The sequence below is a fragment of the Hydra vulgaris genome, chromosome 04 (genome assembly GCF_038396675.1).
Source record: "Hydra vulgaris chromosome 04, alternate assembly HydraT2T_AEP".
Lineage (NCBI taxonomy): Eukaryota > Metazoa > Cnidaria > Hydrozoa > Anthoathecata > Hydridae > Hydra > Hydra vulgaris.
Window position 1 is genome coordinate 26,452,501 of NC_088923.1, and position 21,655 is coordinate 26,474,155.

General features: G+C 26.7%; 1 protein-coding gene across 1 annotated transcript in view; it reads right to left on the reverse strand.

Annotated features, from left to right (window-relative positions):
• The window catches only part of LOC100210616 (WD repeat-containing protein 48), a 93,456-nt gene extending 72,122 nt beyond the window's left edge, over positions 1 to 21,334 (reverse strand). Inside the window, exons 1-2 of the mRNA XM_065795915.1 lie at positions 21,206 to 21,334; positions 2,340 to 2,545 (exon numbers count right to left, since the gene is read on the reverse strand). Of these exons, the coding sequence (XP_065651987.1) occupies positions 2,340 to 2,525 (186 nt within the window). The 5' untranslated portion in view covers positions 2,526 to 2,545; positions 21,206 to 21,334. The remainder of the gene's footprint in view (positions 1 to 2,339; positions 2,546 to 21,205) is intronic.
• Positions 21,335 to 21,655: the final 321 nt, after the last annotated feature.

Below are 21,655 nucleotides of genomic sequence, written 5' to 3' on the forward strand. Positions count from 1 at the left end.
TTCTTTAGGATAATCACATTTAAAAACAGCATAAGCTTCAATAACATTTACATACAAATGATGTTTTTGCAGTTTTTTCTTGTTCTTTAATCTCACCACAATGGTGTCTCTTTTACCGGGTGCTTGACGGGATATATCATCACGCTGGTAAAAATCAAGAACCAATTTTACAGTTAAAGCATCTAATGCATTTTCACTAAGTATTTTTTCTGGACTAGGGGTTTCATTCATTTTTGTTAAAAGTTTTTGTACAACTTTTGCTGTCTTTCTGGGTGATTTTGGTAGTGCTGATTCGGCTCTCTTAACAGCTTTTCCAAGAGTGCTTGAAGATTTGTAAGAGGGTGATGTAACAGCTACAGATTTTAATTCTGCTATTTTTTGCTCTTTCTCTTTCAATGCCTTTCTTTTTCTCGTTGAGGCTCCAATTTAGCAAGTTGTCTTTCTTTTTTCTTTTTTGAATCTTTTTCTTTAAATACTTTTTCGCCAAATTTTTATAACTGCCTTTCACGATATTTCCTTTGACGTTAAGCATGAGTAAGAGACATATTAAACCCTTGAAAGATTAAAAAAAAGCAACACAATAGTTATGGAGATGGACGTATTACATCCAAGGCTCAATGGAGTTACAACTATCCTTTACAGAGAGGCTCTATGTATCCCAAAACAGACCCTCAAGGATAACTGAGCAAATGTTGCCTATCCAAAACATTCCTATATTTCGTAGTTTTTGTAGAAAACCCAAAGAAAGTTATCTGCACAATAATCTGCCCGATTAAAGTTGATAAAAACTAAATTGTGGTTTCAGTTAAGCAGTTTTGAATATTGTTTTAAATTTTGTTAAAAAATTGTCACACCGTGACGTCACGGCGTGACATAAAAAGATTCTAAAAATAACTTGAGCTAATTATTTTTTTAAACATGTTAGTATTTATTTAGATGTACTAGATAGAGTTCTCATTGCGCTGGAATTTTGAAATCCTAAATTTTATTGGTTGTCTTAGAAATAAAACTATTGGTACCCTAATTGTCACAGCGTGACATGTCACAGCGTGACAATAGTGGTAATAACATTTGATTAAAATAAATGGTTTTCTAAATTCGTGAGGCAATAAGTATGTTTCTATCATAATTAGCAATGATTAGTGCAGCTAAAAACCTGATTGCAATGAGCAAGACAATTTTTGAACTTTTTATAGGTTCAATTGAACTTCGGCGATTAAAAACGATTTAAATTATCGCAAAAACGCCTATTTTTACGTTCTGTTTCAGCCCATATAATTTTTTATGATAGCGGCATGCTATAACAAACTATATATTTTATGAAAGAGGAAAAGTAGAGCTTTCTACTGATATATAGTATTATGTATATTGGGTTCGTTTAATTTTTTCATTTTTTGTGAGACGGTCGTGGAATTGCTCTCTCTCTCTCTCTCTCTCTCTATATATATATATCTATATCTATATATCTATATCTCTATATATATATATTATATATATATATATATATATATATATATATATATATATATATATATATATATATATATATATATATATATATATAGGCCTCGGCAGGGATGGCAGGTGATTGCCCGAACTCGCATCCACACCTATTTAAGGCAGTTTACATAGACAAAATATAGCTCCTACTAAAAACTTATTATTTTTTTTAAACAGTAAATTTGAATGTTTATTAGGTCAAGTCATATTTTACTTACATAAACAAAAATAGTAAAAAACATTTTACACATTTAAAATATTGCTTTAATAATTATAAAATAATTATGTAACAATAAAAATAAAAATGTTTAACCATTGTTACATTTTTGTGAGAGTCTTAAAGGTAAAAAAGTTCAAAATTGAAGATTTTTTGAAATTGCTTTTACATAATTATTTTCAAACAAAATTGATTAAGTTCAAATGACTAGTGTAAAAAATTTCATTAAAAAACATCTTGAAAAAACTGTAAAAAAAAAACAATAAAAATAAAGAACTACAGAGCTTTAGTAGTTTTTAAAAATCTATTTAAGTTCTATATTTTTAGTTTAAAAAAGTTTTAAAAATTAAATATACCTTTAAATAAATAATATATAAACCTAATCAATTTTATTTTATTAATGAGCTTTTTTATCTAAATATCAAAAAAGCCAGCAAAAATGTGGGCTTGTTTAAATACAATATATATATATATATATATATATATATATATATATATATATATATATATATATATATATATATATATATATATATATATATATATATATATATATATATATATATATATATATATATATATATATATATATACATAATGAAAACTTAAAAATAAAAGAAACCTCTTCATTTTCAACATTCCAGCATCGAATAATAGAGTCTCTGCCTGCAGAGAATAAATATGATTTTTCAGGATCATACTGAAGAGCATTCACTCCTAACCTATTTTTATTTTCAAATTTTTCTCTAATTGAAAATGAAACAGCAGCTTTTTTCTTATTCTGAAAACTTCCTCTGTTGGTAGTCATTGTATAATGATTACAAGCACCTAAAAAGCATTATATATCTATATATATATGAATGTATATGTGTGTCTATATATGTGTATGTGTATCTATATGTGTGTGTATATATGTATATAAATATATATATATATATACATATATATATACATATATATATATACATATATACGTATATATATATACATATATATATATATATATATATATATATATATATATATATATATTCATATATATATATATACATATATATATATATATATATATATATATATATATATATATATTATATATATATATATATATATATATATATATATATATATATATATATATATATATATATATATATATATATATATATATATATATATATATATAAACAGGGGTGTACACTCTGACTTTCGGTCAGTTGCCATAAGGACGACTGAAAGTAAGCAGTTCATTGCCTGTCAATTTTTCGAGTTGCCTGTTGGTATTTTTTCTAAAAAAAAGTTTTAGTTTCAGCAGAGTTCTCGCATATTCATTCATTCAGTCATTATTTATTGTAGGGCTAAGTGTAAACTAGAAATAATTTGTGTAAATAAAAGTAATATTGTAAACTATTGATAATATTCATTTGTCTACTTTCACATAAAGCTCATGCCAATATATACCCCATTAGGTTTTTCATTTGAATTGAGTGCCTATTTTATCAAAAAAATATTGGTTATTTTTTACAAAAACAAAGTATTGACAAATATAAAAAAACAATTTATAAATAATTTAAAACCCATGTTTTTAAAGTGTTGTAATTATTAAGATATTTGTTACAGGAGCCTAAAAACCAGGCTTGCAGAGCCAAAATGACTCACAAGTTTAGTCTAAAATGCCATCTCAAAAAAATGGCCGCCACCATATATTTAATTATATTGTATTTTTAAATTCTTATTCTTGTGAAATGAATGAAGTGCCATATTTATTCTTATCTTTTGTCATTTTTTTTTTTCATTTCAAAATTATTCAATGACCCAAAAATAATCTTGTATTTTTTTTTCTTCTCCCTTTTAGATAAAGTTGAATATATATTTGGAATTTTTCCGCGACTTCTGTTATTTGTAAATTGCAACCATGAGTGATAACGTAGAAGATGAGAGGTTATATGATGAACTGAAATGGTTTGCTTATCGCGAAGAGGGTGACCTGTTTTTTTGTCAAGTTGACATTAGTGTAGGGGAGGAAGTCGGCAAACTTTGCGGTGCAACATGCAAAATGCAGTACGAGGGAAAAGAGAAAAAGAAAAAAAAACCCACTGCCAACATGAAGCGTCATTTTGCCAATAAACATTCAACACTTTTGACAAAAATTGTTGAGGCAAGTGAGCAGAAACTGAAAAAAGAGAAAGCCGAAAAGGAAAAGAAACGCACCTCATCCATTTTTGGAGGAAATCAGGGTTCGACTAGTGAGACGAGAAAAGTACAAGCACCCATTGATCGCTTTCTCAACAAAGTTACCATCACAATTTCAAAAGAGGACTTCAAGAAAGGCATGAACATGATGATTCTTCAAAACAGCGATCCCTTTAACCTATTCAGCAGTGAAGGAATCAAGATTTTGGCTGGCGATTTGGCAAAACATTTTGGCTTGAAAATCAACCGGGATTCTGCTCATCTGCTTCAAGTCAAATCATAGCTTTGGCTCAACAAAAGCAGGCTGAGTTAAAAACCAGTCTACAGGGAAAGCTAGTTTTTCTGAAAGTCGACGGAGCTTCAAGACTTAATCGAAGCTTTCTTGACGTCAATGTGCAGTTCTTCATGGATAGCGAAATCACTCTCAAAACTTTGGCAGCAGTTGACAATCATGCTAGACACAAGGCAAAAGAAATTCAAGAATCTCTTGAAGGCGTGCTGGAATTGTATGGCATCAGGAAAGAAAATGTCCTCGGAATTATGACTGATAATGGATCGAGCATGGTGAAAATGGTTGGAGACTTTGGAAAGACAGATGAAGAAGGTGACGCCACCGACAAGTCTGCTGAAGAACTTGCTGGCGTCGAAATCGAAGAAGAACTTGAGGTTGAAATTGAAGGTGATCTGCCGGATGCTAATATCAATGACGATGTGTTTAAACAGCAGAGGCCTTACTTCAACGAAATATCGAAAAACATGAACACCGTTAATCTGCAACGTTGTGGTGCTCACACCTTGCAGCTGGCTGTTAAAGATAGCTTGGAAAAACTAGGCATCAAGTCTCTGGCTGGCAAAGCTTGAGATGTAGCAAAAGCTTGTCGAACATTGAAAGCAAATGAATTTTGCAAACAACACAAAACTAAAAATATAAATGCAATATAATTGCAAATTGCAATAAATGAAAATGTTTAAATGAATATTACTAAGAATCTGAACTTGAGTTTGAATTTAACATTTGTGAATTATGCATTTTCGAATGTTGAAAACATTCAAATTTAAAAAAAAATTACTCAAATTTCTCAAATTTACAGGTTACAATAGTCGACAATGCAACCAGAATCACTTTTCTTCGATAATCCTTTTTTTTGTGCTGCTGTCTTTGTAGATGTGCAATATCAATGCCTTCTTGGAGAAAAGCAACAGGTTTTTATCTCAGTTTTCAATCTATTATATTTTTAAACGAAAATTGGAATTTGTAGTTACGTACTTTTAATGAAATTCAAAATACTGTTTCATTTAACTTTACTTTTTGACATTCTACTTTCCTCACTGCAAGAATATGATAGATTATAATTTGTTTGAAATTTGAAAAAATAAAAAATGCTTTACAATATTTCAGTTGATTGCTGAAGACACTCTGTGGAAGATCCAGAAAAAGCTCAATGAGCAAAAGAAGTTCAAAATCGAGGGGAGTGGAATTGATCGTCATGGAAATGACTCTAGCGAGAGTACTGGAAGCAGTTTGGAAAATGAAGAGGAATTCGAGGAAATGAGTCCCAGAAAAAGGATGAGAACTGGAATGGAACGTGCTCGGAAGCAAAAAAGCGAGCAGTGCAGCCAAGACGTTGTTAGTCATAAACGATTGGAGGAAAAAGAATTCCGAGAGGCTATTCAAAGTTTGCCAAAGCTTGCTCAACAGATCATGAAGAAAAAGGATGATGGAAATTCGAAGTGCGAAACTGTTTTGGGCGGAATAAAGCTGTTTCCTGAGTTGATCCAGAAAGCATGCCAGATTGCTTCTGCTCTTCCTATGACACAAGTCAGCATGGAGCAGGTGTTTTCTGGCCTAAAATTTCTGACTTCGGACCAAAGAAGTCATATGGAATCGGATTTGATTGATAGCATGGTTTTTCTTCGAATGAATAAATACATTTGACTTTTGAGTGTGTATTTTACATTCAATGTTTTACTATTTTGCATTCCTTCAAAACTAAATTTAAATTTTTAAAATCATATTTAAAGTTTTTTTAAATTAAAATTTTTTTATAAAACAATTTGTTTCTTTAAAAAATTGTCAGTTAAATGGTTTTTACGACCTAATATTTTCTGAATAAATGTCACACAAATGATATTAAAAGACAATTTAAATAATCAAAAAAAAAAGTTTTCACTTAATTGAACACTTTTGACTACAAAAAGTTTTTGCTTAACTGAACATTTTTAACATTTACAAAAAAAGCGAGCTGCGTAACGCTTCCTCACAAGGCCTGTAAAAGTATTTTTTTTTGGCAAATTTAGTTCTATTGCTATATTTCTAAATCCTTAAATAAAATTTGTTTAAATGATAAAACTTTTTAGTTTTTATTTAGAAAGTATTTTATTAAATACATTTAAACACTTGTACAATTTTCTTATGTTTTAACTAATAATAGAAAATGCAAAAATCAAACTTCGCCACTGTGACTTTCAAAATATAGTTTTATTATAATTTTAGATAGTTACTTTTCTTTTAATAGAATTCTTGAATAAAAAATAAATAAAAAAACTAGAACTGCCAATAAAAATCGATAGTCACCCTTTCAGGTGACTTTATTGCATCAAAGGAATATTTTTAGAACACTGTGGTTGCCTTTGGCAACCTTGAGTGTACACCTCTGATAGATATATATGTATATATATATATATATATATATATATATATATATATATATATATATATATATATATATATATATATGTATACTCTTGCATGGTCGTCTTTAAGTTTTTACCATAAATTATCAGTTTAAGAATTTATAGACCGGAAAAAAAAAAAATTTCTTTTTTAATTATTTGATAAACTGCCTGCCCAAACCAAACCATCAGTAGCAGCTTTCTGTTGTGGTGTAGCAGCTTTCTGTTGCGACTCAGGCTATTTGTCAGTCGATGTAGCAGCACTCCGTTGCGAGTTGGGCAATAAGATAGTCAATGTAGCAACACTCAGCGCATGTTTTACAGTTAAAAAATTAAAAAAAAACATTCAGAATGTTTATATTCTTAAAAAATAAAATAAAAACATTCAGAATGTTTTTAAAAATATTCAAGTCTTTTAATTTGTGGTTTTGTGGTTTAATTACTTCCTGCAATTAAATTTATGTTATTTGACATAATCTAACCTTAATTTTGTCAGCTTTAAAACCACAAACAAGCGAAGAGCCATTTTTTACCACAAACACGTTTTCTTAGCAGTAAAGTGTATATATATATATATATATATATATATATATATATATATATATATATATATATATATATATATATATATATATATATATACACATACATATATATATAGTAACCTAATAGAATGTCATGTTAGGTCTCAAAAGAAGCAAAATTAGGTAACTACATCTGAAAAAAAAACTTATATGTAACTAAATCTGAAACAAACCATAAATAAAACTACATCTGGTTAAAACAATGCATTTTTATTTAATAACTTTTAACAGATGTGACTATATCTGAAAAAAACCAAATATGTAACTACATCTGGATAAAATAATTCATTATAATTTAATAATTTCATAAAATGCCATAGTTACATTTAATATAATTGAAAAAGATGTAACTATCTGTAGAATTCACAGATGTAGTTACTCTTAACATAATTGAAAAGATGTAACTACATCTGTAAAATCTCCAGATGTAGTTGCACAGATGTTGTTATACTAAGATGATTGTAAAAGATGTAACCACATCTTTAGTAATCATATACTTTTTACACAGATGTTATTAGAGATCAATGAAACTTCAGATATTGTTGGACAGATGTTATTATACCTCAAGGACTCCTGCTTCATATCTCTATTTTTTCAAGCTTGTAGTGTCCAGAAGCTCTAAACATATTTGTTGACTTATGATCAGCCATAAGAAAAAAATTCATGAGATTTAATGACTTGGAACTTATTGTTTTTAAGCCCGAAGTCCTGGAGTCCTTGCCACCATTATAACTAAGGGCTCCGGTTCAAAAAATGATTGTTCTTCTTACCTAAATGCATTTTTTTTTTCTTATTCTAAGTCCATAAACTTTTTTATATTTTTAGAGCTTCTGGATACCAAAAACTAGGAAGAAGTAATCTTTTTGCGACTTTTAAATCCGGAGTCTTTTTTGGGACTCTGCATTTTTGTACCTCAGTGTACTTAAGGGTGATTCAAAAAACAACTTTTTTTTAAATAGTCTGCAGCACTTAACTAAATGCGTTCTATGTATTACAAAAACACTAGGTTTAAAAACTAATTTTTTTGAATAAAAAATTTTGACTTGAAAATTTGACAGGTTCCTAATATTTTGAAAAAAAAAGTTTTTCTACAGTATATCAACCTGGTACTCAAAAGAAGCAAAATTGTATTAAAACTTCAAAAATAATAATCAATTTACATAAAAATATTTTTTTTTTAAGATATAATCGCCTAAAAACTGTTGTTTTTAAGATGAAAATAAAAAAAGTTAATATTTTTTAATTCTTTTAAAATAATTTTTTAAACATGTAAAATGATTGTTATTTTTGAAGTTTTTATATAATTTCGCTTCTTTTGAGTACCAGGTTGACATATTTTAGAAAAACATTTTTTTCAAAATATTAGGGACCTGCCAAATTTTAAAGGGTCTTGAGGCACCCCTAAAAATATTTTTTATTCAAAAAAATTTTAAATCTAGTGTTTTTGTATTATATAGAACAGATTTAGTTAAGTGCAGAAGAAAATAATTTTAAAAAAGTTGTTTTTTGAACCACCCTAGTGTACTTACAGATGTTGTTGGACAGATGTTAATATACTTCAGTGTATTTACTGATGTTGTTGGACAGATGTTATTAAACATAGCAAAAACTGATGTATATTTCGGTAAATATTTTATCAAAACTGATACCCACATTTCAGCTAGTCAAAATTAATTTCATCAGAAAATTTTATATTAAAAATGCAATTTTACATAATTAATATTAAATTCACAAAGCATGAAAGCGTGTATTATGTTAGAATTAATTACACATGTTTCACAAATTGAGATTTAATACATAAGTTGGCAATATAAGTTAATAGCAAAAGTTAACAACTGGCAATTTTTCTTTGCAAAACAAGAATTTTTTCGAGGTTATCTGGTAATAGTCTGTTTCTTCCATTTCTCAGTATATCTCCAGATGTTAAAAATAATCTTTCCATATCAGTTGATGTTGATGGACTTAACATCACTACTCTTATTGTTAAGCAAACTTGTTTTCTTTAAATAAACGTTATCAGTCAAAATACTATGCGCACTGCAATAGCTTGATTTTATTGCGGTTTTGATATTTTTAAGAAGCAGATGGAAACTATTTTAGTAACTAAAAAATTAGGCAATTTGTAAATAATAGGGTTAAAATTTTATTTAGAAATAGTAAAATTTTTTGTCAAAATTCTCAAAAATAACTATTTTTCTAAATTAGATAAAAATTTAAAATCTTACAAATATTTTGGTTTTTAGTATATTTTTCAACCGATATTATGCTTTTTACTGAATGTATAAAAAGTACCTTAACCAAAATTTCGGTATTGGTTCTAATTGGAATTTCAACTAAAACCGATATGGAAACAGAATTTCGGTGGATCACTAGTTTTAGAGTTGCAAGAGGAATGTAATAACAACTTTAAAAAAATGAGTAATCGTAATGTTAAAGTAAATTGTGAAGAATAATAAAACAAATAGAATAATAAAAAAAAATCAGTTTATTTAAAATTTTTGTTAAAACACTAAAAATGGCAACTTTCTTAAACAAACAATGTTTCTAAGGATTTTAAATTTGTGAAGACTTTGTCAATAAAAATAAATTTTGATAACATCAATAACAAAACTTTTGAAGAATGATATTTTACGCTATTGATAATTTTGTGCTTATGTGCAGGGAGATTTGATAAACAATTATTCCTTATTTTAATGGGTAAATTTGTAATTAGGAAAAAGTGAGGTTTTTTTCACTGCAGTAAAGCCTCATCAGATCATCCAGGTCATATTTTAAAAATCCAGAAAATTGTTTAGATAAAATATCCGTAAAAAATCTGGAATATGTTTTCGCTTATTTTCTTTTTAATTTTGCTTTTAGCTGAGTTGTTTTTAATTTTCATTTTTAAACTTTTCATAATTTTTCTATGAGTGATGAGTGAATTAGTTTAAAAAACAAATATATTACAAAAATATATGCCTAAACTTGTATGTATGGAAAATTTTTGGATGTCCGGAAAAGCTAAAAGTTGAAAAAAATATCCTGAATTCCGGAAATATCTAGAAAAAGATAATATCTGAGTCTATTAAGTCAAGAGAGTTTAGAGTATTTCGTTGCAGTTGTTAATCTAATGTTAAAATGTTTGCATGTTATCTAATGATAAAATAATTTGTAATAATGAAAAAATTATTTATTTGCAATATACTGAATTGTTTTGAATTTTATTTTTATTTTTTGGCAAGAAATAACCACAGAACTTCCTAGGATATTTCAGAGCTCAATTTTTTAAACTTAAATTCTCAAATTGAAAGACTGTTATATTTTAGAAAATTTTTCTGGTTTAGCAAATTTTGCAAAAAAGTATGGGTACCATTAAATTGAAAACATGATTTAAAAATTTTTGATTCTTGTAAATTTATAAAGTATTAACTACCAAATATTTGTGTAAAAGTTTCGTTTAATAGATTTTAATTCAGAATATCTGTGAACCAAGACCCTAAAAGAAAAAACAAACAGATAAATATTTTTATATTCATTTTTTTTTGCTTAAAATTTTTTGTCATTATACAACTTTTAAAATACTCAAGACTTCACACAATAAAACAACCCTTATATTTAAATTTTTTTCTAATTATTTCTAAATAATTGTGTGTGTGCATGTCTACTATAAATTATAATGCCCTTCCTGACATTAACCTGTTTTGCAGATCAGGACTAAATATCTTTATTTTGATATCACTACTAGAAGGATCTTCCATTCAAGATTTCAAAGCTCCTCGTACCATTGCTCACAATTAAATTGGTAACTTATATCAGAGTATTCCTTATCTTAAGTTGTTGTTTGTGGCACACATGCCACAAATAAGTGATGGCCATTACAACAGGCCTTGTTTTAAATAAAAAACGCTTAACGCATTAGCTTATGAATTTGACATCATAAAATTTGCTTTCTTTTTTATTTTTAAAACATCAAAACTACTGCAATATAATAAATTTCCACAAAATAAAATCAATTAAAAAATTAACTTAATCAACAAAAACAATGCAGAAATGTTATAATGGAATGTTTATTTTTTTTAAATTTTTTTTTTTAATAATAAATAATTAAATTCAATATTATACTTTTTTAAATTTTAATATAAAATAATTTTTTTCTTTTCTCAGCATTAGTTTAAATGAATTAAAATAATAATTTAAAATATTAATTTATTTTTTATTATTACATCTTGAATTTTTCATTTCAGTTTCGCTAATAAAAATAATACTTTATTTTTTAAAAATTAGCGCAAGCTGTCCCAGGAGACAAGTGTGGTTTTTTATCCACCCGTAAGTTTTTTATTTTAGACACTTGGTCATTCTATACCAAACCATCTAATGGTCCCCAGGGTACCACCTCAGATTTGCTTCAAATTTTGACCATCACAGATTTTATGAAAAAAATACACTTCTGAAAATTTCAGCTTGATTAGCTAAATCGTTTAAAAATTATGATCGAATCAATACTGACCAATAACAGAAAAGTTTTAGCATGTGGAGCTTACAGTAAATTTTTTTGATTTTTGACAGGCAATAACTTCTTAAATAAAATAAGTGATTACCTGAAAAATTTGTACAGTAATAGTTTTTTACGCAAATATTCTATTTTTGCGAGTGTTTTCAACTGATTTTAAACAATTTTTTAGTTATTGTACCACAAAGTTGCTAAAAATTGCTATATTAAAAAAAATTGTGCTACATTCACACTGTGCAAATACTTTATTACTTTTTTCTACCTAGAGTAAAAAGTGGTAAAAAGCAAAACTATGCATTAAAAGTTACTTTAACACTTGCAGCAGCCTGTTAAAATATCACTTTTTTTGAAAAATATGATAAATTACATTCACTTTGCAGGCATAGTAAATAGCGTAGACAATTAAAATAAATTATGAAACTTTTTACTGGCAAGGTTCTATATATAGACAGTTACCAAAAAAAAAATTAAAGGCCTATATTCTTTTGTATGACATGATTGTAGGCCTATGATCTAGGTGCATATTTCTAACTTTTCCTTGAATGGATATACTCAGTTTTCCCTTAAATTATATAATCAATGTTATTGATTATATCATTTAAGGGAAAACTTAATTCAATTTATTTTATATGAATTTTGAATATTTATTTGTTTTATTTTATGCATATAATATAATTATAGTGATATAATTTACGCATAGTTATAATTTGTGTGTAAAACACTTCAATTGCATTAAGAGTTGGTAGTAAAATCTAAATCTAAAGTTTTAAGAATTATATTGGATATACATATGATAATAAATATTATACTAGATATACATATGAAAATGTCAAAAATATATATTAGAAACACTCAAAATGTAAAGTAAATGCGATAAATTAAGATGTTGAAATTCAAAAGTTAAAGAACTGGATACAAGTATGACAAGTATGAAAATGTCAAAAAAGAATATTAGAAATACTCAAAATGTAAGTAAATGCGATAAATTAAGATGTTGAAATCCAAAAGTTAAAGAACTAGATACAAGTATGACAAACCTAGTAGCATCAGCATTGGATATAGACCCAAAAAATATAGTATTGGAAAAAGAGCAAAACTATAATGATGCAGACTTTTTAGATGCAAAAAAAAAAAGCAAGTGAAAATAAGTTTGAAGGAATAAAAAGCTCAATTTAGGAAAAAAAACCTTGTCAAATAGACAAAAACTGAAATGATTGTGCATCATTAGTTCTTTTTAAATTTATTTTCATGAACTTCTCATTAATGTCTTGGTAGTATTCACTACAAATCTCAAACACAAACCTATGTACCATTCATATATTGTTTATGGAGGTTAAAATAAGTAATAATGGTTTTAAATATCATCACTTGATAGTATGTGCTAAAATCTATGTAAACATTTTCTAACATCTATGTAAACAGTTTGTGTGGTGCAATAATCTGATTTGTAATTGCTCCTTGTGGACTTGTTTTTGCTGTTTGTTTTTTACAGTTCCTCCTATTCCATTACATAGGCTTTTGCAATGAAACATAGAAAAAAAGTGATGCTCAGCAATATATATATATATATATATATATATATATATATATATATATATATATATATATATATATATATATATATATATATATAATATATATTTATATATAATATTTATATATATTTTTATATAATATATAAATACAGAATATATATAATATATAATTTATATATACAAAATATATATATATAAATATATACTTATATAAATATATATAAATAAATATATATTTACTTATATATACATATAAACAAATATTTATATATATATATATATACATATATATATATATATATATATATATATATATATATATATATATATATATATATATATATATATATATATATATATATATACAGTATCAGACAAAACGAGTGCAACCAAATAATGCTAATTTAGTTTCTTTATATAAAAGTGCTGCATTTTTTCAATTTAGATAAATAACTATGTAACTGTTTAGAGACAAAATTCTTCAAGTTTTATTCATCACAAAGTTCATTATTTGTACACAAAAATTAATAAATTATTCAAAAGTATTAAAAAAAGTTGATTTCCTTCTGGACAAAACAAGTGCAACTCAACAAAATGTTGACCAAGCTGTATTTCGCTATCAATATTTTGTGGCGAACCCTTTGTTGTTGATCACAGCCTTGCATCTTCGAGGCATAGATTCGATCAGGTGATCAATGAAACTTTGTGGAATCGCTGCCCAGGCCTTTTGGATTTGTTCGAACAGTTGATCCTTATTACGAACACTTTCACGATTATTTCTGCGGTTGACGATCTCCCATAGGTTGTCGATAGGGTTGAGATCCGGAGATTGAGGCAGCCAATCCATCACCGAGAGATGGTTGTCTTGAAACCACTGCTTGACTACTTTTGCAGGGTGTTTCGAATCGTTGTCTTGCTGAAAAACCCATTTTATTGGCATATTCCATTCAGCATGAGGTAACATAACATCTTTCAGGATATTTTTATACATGAAATGGTCCATTACTCCATCGATTCGATGTATTGGACCTAGACCGTTAGCAGAAAAACACACCCAGATCATTACATTGCCTCAACCATGCTTCACGGTCTTATGGGAGTAACGTAAATCAAGGTGTTTTCCGGCCGGTCGATGTACACGGCAAATGCTATCGCTCCCAATGATGTTGAACTTTGATTCATCACTGAACAGGACAGTTCACCATTTCTGCACATTCCATTCAATATGAGATGTAGCAAACAGGAGTCTTTTCTTCTGGTATTTTAGTGAAATCAGCAGTTTCTTTGCAGGGCGTCGAGAAAACAATCCGGCTTCAACAGCACGTCGTCTGATTGTTCGGTCCGATACAGGTTGCTCTAATTGCATTTGTATCTTGACTGATGATATCCAGGGATCCTTCTTGATGGATCTGACGATCATAGAATCCTCTCTAGAAGTGGTGGAACGCGGTCTTCCACCTTTGTTATCTGCTGCTAACTTCCCCGTAAAACGATATTTGGAACATAGTCTTGATACAGTCCATTTTTTCACACGATATTTATCACAAATACTTTTTTGTGACATTACACTTACGTAATCGCCAATAATTTTCTTTCTTAGTTCCAATCCAAGACTGTTGGGAGCCATTTTTGCACTTGAAGTCATAAATTTAAATAATCACGCTTCTCAAGGCTTACCGTGTTACATTTACTTTGTGATGATACAATAATACTCTGTGGAACACAACGGCTTGGTTGGATGCGGACTGTATTGATGTAATGTTGAATTTCACTTCTTGTATTGATGTTCTTCGATAAAACACTTTGATAAAACTCACTTCGATAAACTGTCTTGATAATACTGACTGATTGACTTCCATATAATGACTGAATTACATGTCAATTTACATGTCTCTTATATAGTAAAATGAACCTGTGTGAACCTGTTCTGGAAGATTCTAGATGCTTCTTTTCGATGCTTCTGGAAGCTTCTGGATGCGTCTGGATGCTTCTGAATGTTTCTGGATATTTCTGGATGCTACTGGATGTTTCTAGATGCTTCTTCTGGAAACTTCTGGAAGCTTCTGCATGCTTTTGGAAACTTCTGGAAACTTCTGAATACTTCCTTTGATTATTAAAAAACTTCCGTGAGGTTGACACAGACCAGACATAAGAAAATGAAACAAACCAAAAAAGTTGCACTTGTTTTGTCCGCTGCAAAATGGCACTTGTCAACGAAATTCTGCCTGTGTGCTGTCACCTGTCAGCTGATTGCTCATGTCATGGCATGCTATGACTCCAGACTCCTGAACTGTTTGCTGTGGTAGTATAGTAGTATAGTATAGTTCGTTTCGTTTTTAAGACATGTAAAATTAGGAACACTTTTTAGCACTGTTCGATGTTGGTTGCAATTGTTTTGTCCAATACTGTATATATATATATATATATATATATATATATATATATATATATATATATATATATATATATATATATATATATATATATATATATATATATATATATATATATATATATATATATATATATATATATATATATATATATACATATATATATATATATATATATATATATATATATATATACATATATATATATATATATATATATATATATATATATATATATATATATATATATATATATATATATATGTATGTATATATGAATAAATACATCTTTATATATATATATAAAAATCTTATAAAAAAAAATTGTTATAAGATTTTTTTTTGCGTAACAGAAAAGCGTAACACAAATAAATGTAACTTTACTCAATAATGATATTACATCAGTAAAAGTTTAATCACATCAGTTGCATATTTTAAAGTACTTCATTGTAATTAAATTTAAAACCACATTAAAAATTGTTGTAAGGTTTTATCTTTATGAAATACCTTTAAATTAAACATTGTTGTTATAAAAAAAATTATAAATAAAATTTAAATGTTGTTTTAAAAAAAACATCATCTTATTTTAAAATCTTATACTTGATTAAACTTATTTTTTATATTAAAACATTATGGTTATTTTTTTAAAGGGATTTAAATGTACTTACCACAGAGTTTTTTAAACGATTTACACAACTACACTATTAGAATGGGTTTTCCCCTTAATAAAAAAAAATTCGCACTACCTAAAACATTTTAGTTCAACTGGCTTTTGACAAAATAAAAATTGTTATAAGTTGGGCTTTAAAAGCATTTACTTCTTGATCGTGTTATTTTTATTCGGTTATAAAAGTTTGGTTAATTTTATAAAAAAAAATAATGAAATTCTTCTATATAAAACTTAATGGCAAAGGGAAAACCCAAACATAATATCAGACAAATTTTTTTTTTTTAAATCATGGAGCCAGAACTTACCTGCGAGAAAAAAAAATGACAGTAAAAATTATAAAGTTTTACACTTTAATGGTCAAAAAATAAATAATTTATTATAAACTATAAACCTTTTTTTTTTAATTTTGGCTTTAACAAAATCTTCACAAATAAAATGATTTTTTTTTAGTTTTTGAAAAGTAGTTTTTAGAAAAAAAGTTTATTTATCTATCTTTTTTTTTATCTAATAAAAAAAATATTCCATAAATGTTTTTTGCAACAATTAATTACAGCTTAATGTTTTCCACCTAAACGAATGTTTAAATAAACTAATTGAAAAAAGTTTTTGCGTAATGTAAATTGCGCAACGCGTACGTGAAATCGTGAATATGTACATAAAATTAACAAAAAGTATAAAAAGAAACAAAAAAGGACAAAAGTAACAAAATATTTGCACTGCCTATCTGTAGATATTGAACTGTAGCACATTTAAGTTTCCAAAGTTTTTTTAATATTGCAATTTTTAGCAACATTGGGGTACAATAACTTAAAAACTGTTTGAAATCAGTTAAAAACACTTGCAAAAATATAACATTTGGGTGAAAAACTATTACTGTACAAATTTTCAGGTTATCCCCTATTTTAATTAAGAAGTTATGGTCTGTCAAAAATCAAAAAAATCTACAGTAAGTTCTAAAACTTTTCTAATATCGGTCAATATTGATTCAATCAAAACTTTTGATTGATTTAGCTAATCAAGCTGAAATTTTCACGATTGTATTTTTTTCATAAAATCTGTGGTCAAAATTTGAAGCAAATCTGAGGTGGTACTCTGGGACACTTTTTTAAAACTAGGTGATTTCATATGGAATAACCCTACTGTTTTTATTTTTGTTTTTTTAGGGCGGTTATTAAACCAGCTATTTTCGCCTCAGAGAAAAAGGAGAAAAGCAAATATATGAGCAGCACTATTTAAAAAAAAAAACTTGGATTCGAACTTTCGAAATTCGGTAGGATTCGAACCACGGACATTCTGTGTTTGAAGTAAACACCTTATTCGAATAAGCTAAACATGCATTTATTAATGAACATATTTAAGCTAAACATGCATTTATTAATGAATGTATTATAACATAATTATGAACAAACCAACATAGACGTATTCATATAGGGACAATATATACTTGTTACATTAAAATTATACATATGTATTTTACAAACAGATAGCTATTTATACTTTTGCTTTTTTCTTAAAACAATAAAACAAAGGAAAATCATTCTTTTTAATGTCAACTTAAAACTGTTTTTTTTTTGCTTTGCCTTATATAATTTTGTTGCTGAAAATAACAACCATCCTAAAAAACAAAAATAAAAACAGTACATACATTATTCAAATAATTAAATTTTTTTTTTTTATATAGCTAAATTTATTTTAACTTCCAATTTGTTAGTATAAAAAATAAGTTTCAAAAACAAAGAAAGCAATCTTTGTTTTTGAAACTTATTTTTTTCCGCAAAGTATTGAAACACTTAATATAATAAAACTTCGAAGCGGTCATGACCAAGTTGTCCAAAATAAAAAATGTATGCGTGGAAATACCAGTGGTGTACACTCATGGTTACCCAATAGCAAATGCCACCCAAATCTTTCGAAGGGCTTCTGGAAATAGTGCTTCAATAAATTGAGTCACCCGGCCGGGCGACTATATAAATTGGTTCATTTTTTTAACTTATTACTTAAATTTAAGTTACTCATTATTTAAATTGATTTTTTTGACACAGTTTGCATTTCTACTTTTAGCAACATTTTGGCCGCTAAAGGCAAACTTGTTCTTTTGTTTTCGAAAGACAATTACTTTTTATCAACAAAACAGCATTTGATAATTACTTTTTAATCTAACGTAGCAATAAAGCAACATTTTTAAAGCCTGATTGTTTAAATTTATTTTTCTTCTTTTCTATTAACTTTCTGTTTTAATTAGAACGCCGGTTTTCGACTTTTATAAAGAACAAATAAAAGCTTTGAAGTCATAACTGCTTTTTACAAAAATTAAATAATAAAAATGTTTATGTTAAAATGTGTATTTATAAAATGCTTTTAATTGAATAATATACTTTTTTTATTTAATTTCAATAAAAACTTTAATATACAAATAAAGTTTTGTTACTAACCCTATAATAGTAAACATTCCATCGTTATATTAAAAATAATATAAATATGATACATTTTTATTTTAAAGAATAACTTCAAAAAAACTTTGATTGAAAGCAATTTTATCTTTCCATTATCGTTTATTCAAAGTTTAATTACAAAAAAACTTTTTTTTTCTCTCTTTAAAAGAGCGAGTGAGCAATGAAAATACGAAGATGTTTAAAACAGTAGTTAAATTATTTTTTAAAAAACTTTTTTTTAAAGTTGTTAAAGTCTCAATTATCATTCATTTAAAGTTTAATCATATAAAACAGGATGCAAATAAAAATAAAAAGACGTTTTTAACGCTACTTTATAAATGTATCAATAGTTTTCTTAAAATAAATATAACGTATCATAACTGCCAAAGTTAAAAAAATAATTGTTAATTAAAATAATTAACAATTATTTTTTTAACATATGGAAATGTAATTTTATTCCAAGTGAAAAGTAACACTTTAAAAAACTCATTTAAGACATAGAACTTTTTTTTTTAATGATAACGTACAACTCAAAATATTGGGGGGCGACCAAGATTAGCTAAATTATTACTCTCAGTCACCTGCCTGATGACCGACCAAAATCCGAGTGGACACAACTGCATACAAGACCAAAAAATGTCTCCTGGGAATGCTTGTAGCAAGTAAAAAATTTAAATTATAACTTATTGCAAAAATAAAAACTATTTAATAACTTTAACAGCAATTTTGCTGTGAAAGCAAAGATTATTTTAGGCTTACAAGTACCATTTATTGAAAAATGTATACCATTGCGCTTCCACTTGCCTTGAGAGAAAAAGTTTTGTACATTTAAATGTATGCATTGTGCAATTTTTATTGCAGTCTTGCAACACATTTGCAAGGAACTTAATTTTAGAGGAAAAAAAAAATTTAATGTGCAGTACAGTATTTAATAACATTTAAAAAAAGTTTTTTTTGCAGATTGCAAAAAAAACTTTTTTTTTAAATATTATTAAAATAATTTATTATTTTTAATAAAAATAACAGTTAAGTTCAACTTGAGCATAAACTTTAACTTTATTATATATATAAATTTTACTATCTATATCAGAGATATACACTCATGGTCGCCCAATGGTACCAGACAATTGAATTTTGTGAAGGGCGACTGAAATTAATCCTTTGGTGCAAATAAGTTGCCCGAAAGGGTGACTATTGATTTTTATCAGCAGTTCTAGTTTGTTTGTTTTTTAATTTAAGAATTCTATAAAAAAAAAAGTAACTATTTAAAATAATAAAACTTTATCTTTAAAGTTACAGTGTTTGTTTTCTGCATTTATTATTTAGAACATAAGAAAATTGTACAAGCATTTAAACGTATTTAATGAAATACTTCGTGAATAATAACTTGAAAGTTTTATTGTTTAAACAAAAAATTTATTTTATTTTTCACAAATTTTTTTAAGGACTTAGAGATAAAGTAATAGAACTTAATTTGCCAAAAAAAAATTTACTTGACAGGCCTTGTTAAGAAGTGTTATGCAGCTTGCAATTTTTGTTAATGTCGAAAGCATTCAGCTAAGCGAAAACTTTTTTAATTAGGTAAAACCTTTTTTTTTTTTTTTTGAATATTTAAATTAACTTTTAACATCTTTTATATAACATTTATTTAGAAACACTAGATTGTAAAAAAAAGCATTTAACCGCAAATGAGAATTTTTTAAAGAAACAAATTATTTTATAAAAAAAATAATTAATTTTAAAAGACTTTAAATTAAATATGATTTTAAAAATTTAAATTTTGTTTTGAAGGAATTTAAAAAAGTAAAATGTTGAATGTAAAATTTAGTTTCAAATGAATGTATAATAGTTTTGCAATTTTTAATAAAGTTTTTTTCTAATCATCTGCTAACTAATTCATCATAGATTAAATTAGATTATTATAAGCAAAAGGAAATTAAAAACATCTTACAAAAAAGGAAGATTTGCTTACAGGCATAGTGCAAACTCCAAACTTTTGTATGTTTATGCTTATATCAAAAAAAAATTTTTTGCAAAGAATTGGGGTGATTGGAGCTTGGGAACAAAAAAACCCTAGATTTTGGGCCCACCCAGCCTTTAACGTGGGTGCAACGAGTTTATAAAATATTTTATTTACTATTTTTATCTAAATTCATATTCATCAACAAATTTAAAGTTTCATGCAATAATTTCTTAGTGTTCAGTTTTTATGACCCTGCAATATTTACAGCCCCCTCAAATTGAGGGGGGTTAAAACTTTATATGGTCATAGTTTTTGAAAAAAAAGAGATTATTGCATGAAATTTGTTCATTCAAATTCATTCAATTTGTTCATTCATTTCAAAATTTATAATCCAGTACACCCCTACTAATAACTAACTGATATCAGATTAGGTTATCCTGTTGGTAGCATCATATAATTCAGTACCAACTACATCTACTTCTTTATGTAAAAACTGTTTAAAAAAAACACCTTTATTATACTTTAAATAAATTTTAATAAAATACAATAACTTTACCATCTTAAACATGAAGCTTGCTTATTGATCACTTTGTCCTTTCTTGAAAAAATTTTCAGCTATTTTAATTTTTTTTTTTTATTTCATTAGTTTTTGCTGTAATTTTTATTTCTAAATGTAAAAAGTAGAGTAACAAAACTTTATTTTTTTAGTAACAATAACAAATATTCAAAATCAAATTCAAAATATACTTCATTTTTATGTCTATCTTTAGATAATAATTATATACAACAACAATGTTGATATTATTAGTGATAATAGTAATAACAATAAAAATAATAATAATAATAGTAGTAGTAGTAGTAGTAGTAGTAGTAGTAGTAGTAGTAGTAGTAGTAGTAGTAGTAGTAGTAGTGGTAGTAGTAGTAGTAGTAGTAGTAGTAGTAGTAGTAGTAGTAGTAGTAGTAGTAGTAGTAGTAGTAGTAGTAGTAGTAGTAGTAGTAGTAGTAG